Here is a 14,930-nt window from a genome sequence, read left to right as displayed (position 1 = left end):
ACGTGTACCGCGATGGGTTTTCTCGAGTCGAGAACGAAATAAATATTATGAGTCAATGCTCGGTAGAAAGCGCCGCAGTGTGAGATTAAAGCTAAATACTGACAACAATAATGGGTGAATTGCGATCAACGTGAGGTTCCACTTACCGACTGAGAGCCTTTTCTCCGGCATAGTGATGAGTGGTTTATTGACTCTGGTCCCAATCGGTGAGATTCTGTGTACAACTGTTCCTCAGCTGTCACACGCTAGCGCTCGAGCGAGTCACACGACTTCGATCTCCGGGCGGCAGTCACTCGCGACGGGGCTCGTAATTCCTGTCCCGTCGAGCGTTAATCTCAGTGACGTGGCTCGTCAGAGCGTTCTAGTGTAATAGTCAATCACTGCAAGTAATATATGAAAGTTCTATAGAGTGGACAGTCCGGCTGGCCAGTGTGTTGACAACGCACCGACCACCATCACGGCCGATTCTACTCCATGGTCTGGCGATAAATTGTGATTTAGAGGTCATTTGCATACGTGGGGCGCCAGCTCAGGGGGTTATGGGAGCAATTAATTATACAGTCAAACAAATAATCACCATAGCTACAAGGCAAGCTACTATAATGAGAATCAGATTCATATTCGGAATTCAAAACCACAGCGCGGTATATCGTCAATTTAGCGTTACACTAGAGATTTTACTGGTGAGACAAACAAGTCTTCGGCTGAAATGGATATTTTAATCAGACAGGTACTTCTGGCTTATGAGCAAGACAAGAATTTTGTATGAGTTCGCGATCTGGAACACGTTACGGTGGGTAAGGAATAGAGTCACGCTGCGAATAGCAACCTATTTTTCTGGGCTTCCCTGATCGCTTGTCCCCAAGTGCATGAACAAAAGAGCATTTTCTCTATATGCCGTTGACAAGGTTAAAACGTGCTATAGTGTTATATACCTTGTTATACACAGAAGGGCTTCATGTGGACAAACAAGAGGTGAAGACGTGTTTACATTATGTGAATTCTTGCCACATATTTGTCACAAGAAGTATTTTTTTTCAGGCACATTTCACAAAGATATCATCATGTTTGCCAGGATGTCCCCCTCATCCAGATTCCAATAATACTCTCTTATAAATAGATTACAAATATATTTTTATTATGGTCACGAATAGCAATCGACAATAAGATTACAGATTTTTGTAAACGTCGAAAACTATCGATGAAATATGCAGCATTATCAACACATTATACCTCAGCTGTTACTTGTTCTTGTGTATTGTAAAATGTATCTGGTTTTCCTATTTCTTGGATAGTAAAAATGTAAAACTATATTTGAAAGTCTGAAACACTACGTCTTTTCAGAAAAGCTTTATCACGAAGACTAAAATGCTGAATTGTAAATTGCACCACAGTCCCTCTATCCAGAGGGACTGTGATTGTATAAGGAGTACAGTTTACACGCTATTCAGATATTGGAGTTTCTTTTCTGGGCGCCCTCATCATGCTATGTATCAAATTATTTTGTTTTTCTAGAGGAGGGCGTGCTGCAGCTGGACACTTGATGCTGTGCCGTTTGTCAATTAACTTTGTCTTCTACTTTCGAACCCATTTGGCAATTATTACAAGCTATTCTCAAATAGTGATAGTGATATGATAGTTTAGCTGGTACAGTATCACTGAATAAATAATAAATTTCTTCTTTTTTTTGCTCTTTGATAAACATTTTTTTGGTTTGCATTTTGCACATTTATTCTCATGTTTTGTGTCGGCACAGCTCCTCTATTGATAGAGGGACCGTGGTGTCGGTATTCTTAATTGCTATAACAACTTTGTGCTGTGGTCTAATGACAGTTGTAATTTGAGAGAGACCTGACTTGTATGAGATGCAAAAGTATGGGTCAGTCTGTGGAAATTGCCTGCTTCTCTGTTCTCACCAATTAACTCTGTTGTGTTCATGCTTAAATCTACTTAGACACTAAAACATACTGGCAAGCCAAAAGCTCTATTTTCACTCCATGAAACTTTGAAAAAAAATCAAGCATTTTGCCGTTGCTGTAAAGAGGTAAGTTGTTTGACGACAGCTGGAGACAAACATCTCACTGAAATGAAAGAATTGACAACCACCCTCACGTACAAATATTACAGACACTGCCAGAAGTAATATTACATGCTTACAATTTATTTTTTACATCTCCCTAGAACAAATGTACAGAGACACAGTTTACACATGAGAAGTCTAGATACACACAGTCTTTCATTGTTCACTTGAGTATTGTTTCTTATACAGAGGGGAGGCTACCAACCATACAACACAGTGCTTGGAACCGTGGAAACCGAAATGGGAAGACAATTTGACACTTTGGACTTCAATAATCATAAGATAACAATATGCATTGAAATATTTCAGCACATCCAATGGAGAAACTTGAAAACAAGTTTGACAAATTACAGTCAGTGTACTGAGAATATAATGTGATGATTTGAACCACAGACAGAACGTGTTTCAAACTTTAAGCAGTCACTTACTTATTTTTTTTGAAGTATGCACATAGGCAACATTACTGAATTTCAAATGTCGAGAGTTCTTATGAAAATGATATGTTGTTGGAATGATAATTATACAACGAACAGATTGACTATACACATTGTTATTCATAATATATTACACATTTTCAGTAAAACTAATGATACCATCACAGTATTAATATTACTACTGTACAAATATACAAATAATATTACTCTAAGGGAAATTTTGATGTCTTCATGTGTAGGAATGTCAACAGACAACTAAATTCTTTTACATAGCTATATTTCAGGCTCCAATTTCTTTGTAGCTATAGAGGTCGTTGATAAAATAATTTCACATGTTGAGAACACCAAGTCAATTAAAACGTGTATTTACAGCATTGAATATTTTATCGCTTCGACTTACATGCAACAGAGAATTAGCAACACAATGTAGTGTGTAGCTGCACTCTGCAAGACAAATAAGCTTTCCTTTCCATAATAGAATTGGAAGCCACAAACAGATACCTTCCTAGTTCATTACATATCACACTTTTAGACTTATCTTCCGTACATGTTTGTACGCATTTTATACACAACCACATCTAGAATACAAATAAAAATCTGACGTCTAGACTCCCTGAATTTCTATTTCAGGCTACAAAATACTGCACTTCATAACATTCTCCTAGTTTTCATATTAATCAATCATTACTAAATTAAAGCTTTTTCTGCTTTACCTCTGTGTTATGCTGACACACATTGATTTTGATGTGTTCTCATTTCTTTCATTTCTTTCACATAATAACAATTTTGTATCACTATATACACTGAGGTATGCAATTCAAAAATAAGTCCCTCCATGCTGGTCTGACTTAAAATTCAAACCCTTTCACCGCATGGTTTGGCCCACACCCATTGTTTTCAATGGTAATATTGGACCTGCTTACGGGGAATTGGGGATGAATAGGTTCAACGCACATATTGAAGTAACATATCATCAACATCTGAATGACATACCCACATGCTTCTGATTCATATTTTCTCAATTTCTGAACTGTCATCGGAAATTTTGTCTGCAATTGAAGATGTGACCTTTCTGAATGTAAACCAGTCCTGAACACCGAAGATTTCATGATGTTACCGAGTTTGAGTTTGCTGTTTTGGTTCTTTTGAATGTCTTATAATGCAGATCAGTTAAATCTTATTCATCAAAGTATCACAGATTAGAAAGAAATAACTTTGACCAGAATAATGTTACTGGAGTCCCCTTTCCTTTTAAGTGGCCATAGTAGGGCATCATGGCAACAAAAACTTGCCTCTTTTTCATTTCTCATAACTTTTTATGATATCTTTGTTATTCTTTCATTCATGTTTGTGAAAAAGCATTACTTCCCTTAGACACCAAAATTACTGGGCTTTGTAGAATGAAAAAGCTTATAATTGATGAGTACAAAAGTCACACGCAAAATTTAGACAGTGCATAGACAAGTTTTCTGTTTACCCTTTGAACTCTGACCCCAGTGACCTATGGGATCATGGGCCAGGTGCAAAGGGTTAAATTTGTCTTTGTAAATGTTAACAGTGACATATTAGTGCTACACACAGTGGATGGTGCTGTGACTTGTAAGCTGCTTACGGATTGTGAAATCTGTCATGACATAGAACTGAAAGAATGCGTGTATAATCAACTGAGTGGATTGATACACATCTGAATTTTACATACATGATGTGCACTGAAAACAGAAGAAAACTCTATATCACAATAACCATAAAGTTAAAAGTTGCAAAATCTTTTGAGGTAAATGCATCTTGGGAACAGTATTTTTTTTTCTGTCGTTATTACTATGGTTTTACGACTTATCCGGACACCAAACTTGCTAATTACCCAGCAACTTTGCTGATGATATTGAGACTTTGATCGGTAATTACCAAAGCACTTAGGTAATTCACCTCAAACTTGCCGAATAAACGAAGTTTTCATGGTCTGGTTTCTGTGAAGATCAAAAACTGCGATTCTTTCCCTACAGAGCTAACCACAAGGTACATCAACCATTTTGAATTTCAAATACCTGTTAAGTTTAGGTACTTCGTGCCAAATTTGCACAGCAACCCCTTATTTTTATTCTTGATTATGAAAAAAAGGGTTTACAAAGTTTCCTTAAGGAAAGTTTGAGCAAAAGTTTAAAGCTGTCTGTACCAAGGAGCATACTATTACAGAGCCTTTTAAAATAGTACTCAGCGTTTTATAAATAACATTTCCTGTCGTAACATTGCGATTGCACACAATTCCTTAAACCTTTTTAAAACAATAGTGCGTTTGATATACATATTTCAATTAAAATCCTCTAAGTAAGTAGATATTTGCATCGCCAATTACACAGCTACGTATACTGATACAACTTGCACAGGGCAGTGTACATGTATGTGTATTACATATAAGTTTGTGAGTGGGGTAAAAAAATTGCACAAACACATCTTGAAAATTCAGTAAATCCCTACAGAAAGAATAAGAAGGAATGTGGTGTTGATAAATTTTTCTCAACTTTTTGAATGTATTTTGAAGATGGAATGATTTCAGACAAAGTTTACCATTAAATATGCTGTTTGAACACTGGAGGCACTGAAAATTGAACATTTTCCATCATAGTTGTGCCAATTAATGAGAAACTGAGATCTAGGTAATAGAATGAATGGCATGACATTGCTGACAATAGCAAAAAGCGCCCCCAACGACAGGTTGTTCCAATACAAGTTTCTCACTGTACCAGAGATTGAACAATTAATGTTGAAAAAGTAATCTTTGAAAAGACAGTTAGAAACTGGCAATGATTTACATATTACATTTAATGAGGCATAGCTGCAACCCCCTTGGATACCCCGAACCTTAATTGCAAACTTAATTTCTACTTTTCTGTAAAACTGACATTTCAATGTTATGTTGCACTAAATGGATAATGAGAGTTGGGTATCAGGGTTTGAAAGTCACTCTACAAGCATCCATAGAGTGAAAGCATTTACTCTGTTATGCCAGCAATTTGGTAACTTCTTATATCAGAAATCACATGCTGTGAAATAACATTAAATAAAGAACACTGTATCTTTACACAGGTTCGAGGTTTCTTCACATCCCATTTCACATTCATATTTACCAATTCTATTTCTGAACAAATAATCTTTTTGTAGTACTTTTCCCAAATGTTTGTTACGTGGATTCTCCAGGGCAAAGCATACTGGAAGTTTTCACAACATCAATAATTTTTTTTTTTTTTTGACTTTCAGTGGTGACTATGACTGCTCTATAGAAGAATGAATAGTCTCTTATGTTGAAGATCCAAATTTTGTGGACTGTTTTGAAATTTGATGAGCATGAGAAATATTTCTCTCTTTCATCACAAATTTTTGTGGTACTGTAACTTCTCATGTCACTATCATATACTAAGACCATTTCAGTAGGTATGGTCTATCAGAAGGGCTGCATTCTTTAAAAAAAAATTATATTTGACTAATGAGCTCAATGGCAGTGAAGGAAAAAATAAACAAATGTACAGAATGTAGTACTGTTTTTGTCACTAGAGGGGGTGGGATGGTTAGTAGAGGCTGGAACTCATCAGTGACAGAACAAGCAAGCAGTTCTTTTCCCCTTTTTTTTGAAATCTGAAATGCATTTGAAACACAAACTTTGTTTGCTGGCTGAACTCGCTGGATCTCCTGAGGTAATGCGATGATTGCGACGACAAAACGGCATGTGAGACTCCACAACATCGCAGGGCTGCTTCAATTATTTGATGGTTCGAACAGTTTCTGAGAAGCTTACGTTTGTACTTTGTATTTTTGATATCTTGTTGATGAAACAAATTGAATAACAAACTCTGTTTGCTTCAGAACAATGAAACATCACTCTGGTTTGTCTCTAGCCTTCAAAGTGACACGAACAATTCTGAGGATTGGAGCTGAGCAGAGATAAACTCATTTTCTTGGTCCCTCTGACTCTGAATCACCACTACAAAGTTTCAAATGCATTTCAGATGACATATTAAACTATCAATACATGAAGTATACATGTAACTCCCGTCCACAGACTTTATATCACTCACTTCAATCATAAAATGTTATATACAACGTCAAACTACAGCTAAACAAACCATTGATCGGTCCACTTCAGAGTAAAATACCCTAAAACGAAAATACTAGAATTTTTTTGTCACATCAACACCTGCAATGTACTAAAATACTTTGACACACTCTCTCTTGATTTTGATTTCAAAATACCGCATGCGTACTAACTCTGCAAACGTAAAACCATCATGTGTTAAGTAGATATTACAAGCAAGACAGTTCAGCAGGCAGTGTGAATTTAACAAAGACAGCAGCATCTACTTGATTTCACATTATTATAAATATTTTTTACACAATATAATTTAGATTACTCTATTCTATATTTTGTAATTCACTGTACAAGTTTGTGAGTGACTTTGCAGGATTGTCAAAATGTACTGAGATTCGGATGTAAAAACTTGATTGGCTGACTGTTGTCATATGACAACATTATTCATTAGCATATTTCCATAGCATCATATTATAACAATCTGATTGGGTCAGTGATGTCACATGTCAACTTTCTTGACAAGCACAGTCCTTTGGCTTTGTTTTATAATTTTTTTTTCTTTCCTTGGGTGTTGTAATTAAAATCTGGACAAAATTTGATTTGAAATAAATAAAGTAAATAAACTGATTTCAGCTTTGTATCCATTTGTCAATCGCATTATGTAAGATATTGCACTTTTTTGATATATCACTCAGATTTAAATAAAAATATTGTTTGGAAAAAATGATATGTTAATAAATGAAGATATAGACCTGGGCATGTGAGAGACAGTGTGCAGCAGTCATGGCTTTTCCTAGTTATTTTCAGATGTCAATTCATGTAAATATTTCAATTGGATGAATCAGAATGTCAAAATCTGAAGCAGTGTTGAAATTTCCCCTTTCACCACCATGGTTTCGCCCAAACCCATTGTTATCAGTAGTGATTGTGGACCTGTTTATAGGGATTTGGGGGTGAACAAGTTAGCGATCAGGTAGGAACCCTAGACTGAATTTTGGCCAGTTTTTATTTGTAAAAAATACTGTTTTTCAAAATGCAAATACTTAAAATTTCAGGGTGAACACATGGGAGGCCTGGATTTCATTTCAGTTGACAATATAGTATATGAACATCTCTGTATTTCTTAAGTAGCTTGGAAAATATTATATAGACATGGGCACTGCTTGCATTATGTAAATTCGATGCCTGTATATTTAATTTTGCTGTTTTGCAGCAAGGAAATTCAATTTCGTTTCTCATTTACACAAAATAAAGAATTTGATTCAGTATTTTATGGTGATATTGACTTCAAGGTATCAACACAAATTTGTCTATTTCAGGGATTTTGCAAATTCTTTTGCAAATGTGTGTGTGACATGGAAATCTGACTTGGCTGCATACTGACTCTAACATCCATACATTGTCAGTTAACTTTTAAGAAGTGTTTGATACAATAACAAGTACAGAGGATGTAAATTGTGAAGAAATTGGCAAAAAGATTAAAACAACTCAAAACTGTACCGAGGTATTTCCATGTGTGATGTATGCAAGAGGGGTTATTACCCCTCATACTAGCTGAAGTTGGTTTCATCCCATTGTTTTGAATGGTAAGATTGGACTGATCTATTGGATAATGGGGGTGTTCAACCTTGTTACCTTGACGTCCTGGCAATAGATCATTAATTACCTCAGCATTTACCCTGTGTATGAACAACTGATACATGAATCATCTGATGTCTGACATCAAACACGGATTTCATATTCTGAAACTGCTGCTGTTTTACTCCAGGTCATCCAGGTTTTGACCTTTGACCACTGCAGATTGATGATAGCGCCCCCTATAAGCATAGTCTTCTCCATCTTCTGTCAGTTGTTCAGTGGTGGTACCGACTGGCATTGAAGGCTGGGTGATTATCATCTGTTCCGGCGGTGGAGGGCCACGTCTGAGGTAAGACAAGCAGGATGAAAATTAGAACAAAAAAAGAAACAAAATTTAAGATCTGAAATTTCATTGTTGATGAAAACAACAATAAGACCTAATGAAGGCTATGGAAAACATTTGGACTTTTAAATAGCGGTCTAGGATCCATTGTCTATGATCCATCTGTCCTTTTGTAGTTTTTGCTTATGAAAATGGATAATCACAACATAGGTTTCAGGAGAATAATCTGTTCACGGTATGCCAACATGAGACAGATTCTATTTCAAAACTAGTTCTCATTGTGGTTCATGTCTACACAAAGTGACATGCAATCTGTAAAAACCAAACTTCTCTTGGTTTGTTATTTATCAAGTCCATACATTTCTATTTCTGAGAAGGAAAGGAATTGTAAATTAACAGCATACACAATAACGGTAGAATGTGCCTCGGGGACGGTTATTTAGATTCTCAAATTTAAAAAAAAGCTTTTTCAAATATACCTCTTGAGTAGGGTCATTTTGAAACTCATGGAGTGAGTAAAGTTTTCAGTTACTGAGTTTATGAAAACTGAAAATTTTAATTTTATTCAAGAACAGTTAACACAGGGATGGCAGCCATTATTTCAAAAATCTGTAAAATTTAAGGTTGTGTGTTTCCATAGCACTAAAATTGGCAGGGTGACTCCAAAGTTTTATCTTTAATTTTCAGAGAAAACGGTTATAAGTTTCAGTTTTTGTGGTGAGTTATACAGTAAATGGAACCACATTGGTTTCAAAATGCCCCAAAGATGTGTTACAATACCTGCAGAGTCTCTGAAATCCTGTCTTAACCCAGGTGAAAAAATTAAAATCAGCGACACCCGGTGTGGTGCCTGGATTGGCTTGACCAATATAGATATAGATTATAAGAGCCACGGAGATGTTAGCTAGCGCATAACCCCACTGGATACAGAACATAATGATAATACTAAAGAGACCCTGTGGAGAGAGAGAAAAAAAAGTCATGATTTTGTAAGTTGAGTAAGACAACGTCAACTATGTTGTTGTTTGTCATTTTCCTGAAACTGTACGTTCATTTGAATAACTTTGGAATTTTGAACGACAAGAAATAAGCCATAGACTGTACACACTGTATAGTTGATTAATGACTGCTGTGAGTAAACTATTACTCATATTTTGTACCATTATCCCATACAGGCCTGACTGTTTGTTTACATATCTCAAACTCCTCCCCTCTTTCAGGCCTGCGAGGGTTAACGGTGAAAAAACAAGTGTTACAACTTCATGCATTCTCATCAGTTATGCAGAGTTTTTCATCCTAGAATATCATTTCTGTTTGATTTAACCCTTTCACCACCATGGTTTGGCCCAAACCCATTGTTATAAATGGTGATTGTGGACCTGTTTACAGGGAATTGGGGGTGAACAAGTTACTGTTCGACACTTTTACAGACATGCATATTTCCATGATGAAGATTATTTGTACATATATCATTCTGCACAAACATATTGCTGTGAAAATGAAAACACAAATATTTAAAAAACATTTGATGAGTTAAGATTCAACACTTGTGAGGCAAATGAAATCTGGAAGCACAGAACAATTTGGAGGATTTGTGTAACTTACCCCAAGTATAGACACCCATCTATTACACATGTTAGAATACCAAGACCGTGGCATCTTAGTGATTTCTGTATTCCATGGCACTGTGGACTGCTGACTGCTCTTAACTGAAAATTTCAACAATGACAGAAGACAATTAATCATTTACCTGGAAACAACTATTTCTGCTGAAATTTTTACTTTATCTGGTATTTTACATGAAAAGACGTCACCCGACAGATTGTGCACTCAGGGTAAAAAAAACTTTAGGGAAAATGATAAGGTGTTGTCCTGTGGGGTTTGAATAGCATTTCTGATCTGTTAATTCCCTGTAGAACAGTTCATATCGTAAAATTTTGGGTCGGGCAAAGGAACATTTTCAAGTAACTTATAAAAAATAAAATATCAAATTGAGTTATCGGGTAGTCATGAATATGAATATCACTAGCAAAGCAAAAAAGTTGAATATATTTTTAATCTGATGAAATTCAGTGGTGGATAATATTTTAACCTTGTATTTTTGACACGTATTTTCGACGGGCTAGCAAGGAAAACTACACATACTGTAGTCACTTCTTTTTGTCTCAATCACTTTTGAAGAATAAAATTGTAAAAAGACAAGGAGATGGCAAAGTAGGAGTCAGAATCCACCACAGGAGGAGTAAAGTGCACAGAATTTCTTTGAATACAAAAAGGTAACATCAAATCCACGGTATAAGAAATAACTTTCATTACAGTGTCTACTCACGTTTTTTATCTTCTTCATCTTTTTTATCAACTAATAATTGTTTATCATCGGAATCTACTTGTTCATGCTGCGTTTCATCAGCCTCCCCGGCTTCATCCACCCCTTCTTGTTGACTCAGTGCTGTGGTACCGTAGCCCCCATTGGCCATGTTGGCAGCTTCTTTCTTCTTTACATTGCTGCTGACTACATGCGACAGTAACGAATCCTGTTCACTTTTATCCTTTTCGTCTCCCGTTTTGTGTTTATCGTAGCTCATGGCCAGTGCAAAGTACGAATAGTCTACCACGGCATAGGTTAGTAAGAATGGCATTGTAACAATGGGACCTAATGCGTTCACATGTCCAATAAATATAAAACATATACTTATAACACACACAACTATCGATGCAAGGATGGGTTCTTTATTTGGCCCTTTCTGTGAACATAAAAATAGAAACAGAGTAATTGTAGTGATGCAGAAATTTGTGAAACAGCATTGTCAATGGTAATAATGTATATATCAATGTGAGCACCTAAGGTCCAGAGCGTGCTAGTTTCTTTAGAAATTTGGGTGGTCACTTACCCGGACCCAAACCTGAAATTGACTGCAGCCGGCTGGCTATTGATATGCAAATGCCATGTGCAGAAGCTCAGCCAACATGCTGAATACTAGGTATTTCAAAACACTGTGTGGAGCAGAATAAGAAGTTACAATTGATATACAAAATATATAAGTAAAGAAAAACTCATCAAAAGTTGAGTTACCGGCCCTTAAAACAAAGCAGCTTCCAGAAATTATATAGTTTATTGACTGTAATGGTGACAGGAGATTACTTACTCCTCGTCCAAGAAATCTAATAATTGGTATTACATTCTCATTAGCAATGGATTGTAGAACTCTAGGTGCTCCGTACAGACCACTTAGACAGGATGAGAGTGAGGAGATGTAGAGACCAGCTAACCATAGAAATCCAACCAGTGCAACCTGTCATTTCAATGGAAAAAATACATTACAAATGAAATTAATTTAATAATATGTACTGTCGTTTCTGCTGATGCCTGATTTGAAATGTCTATTGTTGAATTATAATCCTATTATGTGCCTCAGGGACAGATATTTTGATTCAAATTTTTACAGTGCTTTTCTAGTCTACCACTTGATGCCATGGGGTTCATTTCAACGCTCTTGGAGTATTAAAGTAGAGTTTACACCTTTTATTTTTTCAAAATTAAAAATACAAGTTTCCTCCATAGAGTTCACACAGGGTTGGTGGCCATTTTGTATTTAAAGTGTTGTTGAATGTTTGGTAATTTGTACCCTAGTGCCTAAACTTGCACAGTGATCCCTGATTTTAATTTCAGATTTTGAAACAGAATGATTGAAAGCTTCCTTGAGAAAAGTTTGGCCAAATATAAAATCTTTCAGACACTATTCTGGATAAGTATAGGCATGCCTTCAGTGAATTGAACAACTGTAGTGAGACTGAATCTCCTAGGCACATTACCTATACCTGAATGTTTTAACAAATAAAGGAAGTGCAGAGTTTATTCAGCTTTAGCTAAAGATCTTTTGCAAGACGTGATGAAATTCATGTTGACCATCAGAAAAGCACTGAGCTAATTAAACAATTTAGCTGGATGGTTAAGGAACAACAGCTGAAATTTTTGTTGATATTTGCATTATTTTTGTTCTGTAAATCAAGTATGTTTTCCTCTTGTCAAGAATGTATGTTTAAATACACAATATTAGTGTTTCAAATCAGTGCATTTCGTACGACACATGAATTCTAGTTGGAGCCTTGCCCAGTATAGATTATGATGTCATAGAAAATGAACTTGTGTAATTAAATTTTTCGAAACTCCTGAAACTTTGTTGTCATTTCTCTGACATGCATAGACACTATTTTTAAAATTCCAACGTGGAATTAATTATCTTAGTACTGAACTCTCTGTATTATCATCCCTATAATGTATTACTACGACATCACCACAACATTTTTTTGAGACAAGGCGTCCCTTAACTGGCTCACCGTATTTCCCGTGAAAAGGTCTGCAATCACCATTGATAGTTATGGGATTGGGTCAAAACATTGGGATGAAGATAACAGTACAGTAATTAATGTTTCAATGTCAGGTAATAACTTGACTCTTCTTCCCTTTTGTAAAACATATTTACACTACATAAATGTTCCTCTCCAAACAGGAAAAAGTGAGTAACAATATTTTTTCCGCTTCAACTGCATATTTCTTACTGAGTTTAATGAGTTTTCTGATATTTCCAATAATATGGCTACCATTATCAATTAAGGGGCGCTGCACCAAACACAGCATATTTTGCTCAAAAATCATGTTTTTGCAAATATTCATTCAATTTTAATTGATATGTTAACTCAAGATTAAAATGTTGGTGGGGTTCACCTTTTAGCTTGTCAAGCAGTCGTAAGTTTCGTGATAAAGAAGTGTTAATTTATGCAAATGAATGCAAATCACCTGATTTTTTTCCTCCCAATTTCAAAATTTCCAAAGAATTTAACTCCACTCTGGCTGGGTCAAATTTTCTGAAATTTTCACATTATGTTTTTTAAATGCTCTTTAAAAAACAATTTTTTTGTTTGGCAATAAAGTTCTTACATTTTAAATAAGAGGCATTTGAATTTTACTAATCATGATTTTAATCACTTTTTTGAATGTCAGTTTTTCAACCCTTGCCATTTTTGAATGAGGATAGATAATGCAAAATAAAATAGTCGTTTTTTTCTACATATACTCTTCTTTCAAGTTAAATATTACATTTCAGAAAATAGTGTCAAGTTTTTGACTTAAATTAATTTTTATCATTAATACCAAAATTGAGGTTTTTACCCCAAATATACACCCACTTCATCTTTCGAGTAAACTACTGCTACCATACTAAACTTTAGAGTCTCTGCTTTTTGAAAATATATAGTATGAGGGGGTTTCCTTGTCATCTTTGATGAGAAATATTGCTTTGAAAAAAACTGTGTTGGCAACCTTAAGCTCCACCTTAAGGTAATTAATTATATGACTTCCATTACAAAAATTTCTCTAACTGAACTTTCTACATCCCACAGCATATGTCAAGAAGTCATGACACATTACAATCTGGTAATAAATACCAGTTTAACCTTTTGAATGCTAAGGTCAATTTTTGTTATCTTTATAAAATATACCCTAGTCAATTTTTTTTCAGATTTTTGCCAAAAGTTGGATGGACAACTGTAACCTACGACACGTGATATCCATTTAGTACAAAATTGTCAAAAATTTACAGAAAAATTCATAAAAATTGGTAAAATGTTGCACTAACATTTTGGTGGGAAAAACTATAGCACTCGAAGGGTTTAATGCTTGAATTGAAAGTTCAGCAGCCCATATGCTTATTTTTTTACCTTTTCTGCAATCATGTAGTCATCATCTGGTGCTTGTAGAGCCCACCTTTCACAGGTTGCACCAAGCAGTACAACATAGAGCAGATACAGCAAAACTGTCACACCAATGGCCGTCAGCGTTCCCACTGGAATGTTGTATGAAGGTTTCTTCAGGTCTCCGCTCATGTTGATGCCGGCCATCACGCCAGTGGCAGTTGGGAAAAACACACCAAATACTGTGAAGAAGTTGTGCCCATCTGTGTAGTCAGGCTTTGTGTTGTTTCGCAGATTTTCTATATCATAACCTGTAAATCCATTCTCTGTGAAATTATGAGGGGGAAAAAATTTGTTAATGATGAAATTTGATGTATGTGAACTTTTTCATTGGGCTTGAAATTGAACTGATATGAACAAGAAAAATATTACAATGTGAGGTTGAAAGTCTAAAACTTAGTGTGTTCATAGTCAGTCAATATATACGATTGTATAGCCAGGAATATTCATTTAGAGAAGATTGGAAACTGGTGTTCACCTTAGAGAAGCGTCTACTGTACATTAAGAGTACCATAGCAAATGGCAGCCATATTGGAATGTTTCGCAAAACAAAGTAATGTGCAATGGTGTAAAACCAGACTAGGGTTTGCATGAGAAATGAGAAATGTACAGATCTAGAAATTTATGGAGAACTTGAGCCAAATGTCTACGTCCTAAGCTATC

At 35.5% G+C, this 14,930-nt stretch overlaps 3 protein-coding genes across 4 annotated transcripts in view; 1 reads left to right on the top strand and 2 right to left on the bottom strand.

Annotated features, from left to right (window-relative positions):
* LOC139133542 (regulator of G-protein signaling 22-like) overlaps window positions 1–487 on the bottom strand; it is a 40,330-nt gene extending 39,843 nt beyond the window's left edge. The window contains exon 1 of one of the 2 annotated variants that reach the window (XM_070700212.1): window positions 147–487. In XM_070700212.1, the coding sequence (XP_070556313.1) occupies window positions 147–171 (25 nt within the window). In that variant the 5' untranslated portion in view covers window positions 172–487. The remainder of the gene's footprint in view (window positions 1–146) is intronic. The other variant, XM_070700213.1, reaches the window with a different exon arrangement.
* A 5,287-nt stretch (window positions 488–5,774) lies between these two features.
* LOC139133541 (solute carrier family 12 member 8-like) overlaps window positions 5,775–14,930 on the bottom strand; it is a 41,494-nt gene continuing 32,338 nt past the window's right edge. The window contains exons 6-11 of the mRNA XM_070700211.1: window positions 14,235–14,533; window positions 11,663–11,809; window positions 10,846–11,260; window positions 10,122–10,225; window positions 9,297–9,472; window positions 5,775–8,517 (exon numbers count right to left, since the gene is read on the bottom strand). Coding sequence (XP_070556312.1) covers window positions 8,355–8,517; window positions 9,297–9,472; window positions 10,122–10,225; window positions 10,846–11,260; window positions 11,663–11,809; window positions 14,235–14,533 — 1,304 coding nt within the window. The 3' untranslated portion in view covers window positions 5,775–8,354. The remainder of the gene's footprint in view (window positions 8,518–9,296; window positions 9,473–10,121; window positions 10,226–10,845; window positions 11,261–11,662; window positions 11,810–14,234; window positions 14,534–14,930) is intronic.
* LOC139133540 (dolichyl-diphosphooligosaccharide--protein glycosyltransferase subunit STT3A) overlaps window positions 8,433–14,930 on the top strand; it is a 58,578-nt gene continuing 52,080 nt past the window's right edge. Inside the window, exon 1 of the mRNA XM_070700210.1 lies at window positions 8,433–8,522. The gene's annotated coding sequence lies outside the window, so the exon portion shown is untranslated. The remainder of the gene's footprint in view (window positions 8,523–14,930) is intronic.

Source organism: Ptychodera flava, chromosome 5 (assembly GCF_041260155.1).
Source record: "Ptychodera flava strain L36383 chromosome 5, AS_Pfla_20210202, whole genome shotgun sequence".
In the NCBI taxonomy this organism is placed as follows: domain Eukaryota; kingdom Metazoa; phylum Hemichordata; class Enteropneusta; family Ptychoderidae; genus Ptychodera; species Ptychodera flava.
Note: the sequence above shows the minus strand (reverse complement) of the source record. Positions and strands in the feature narration are given on the sequence as shown.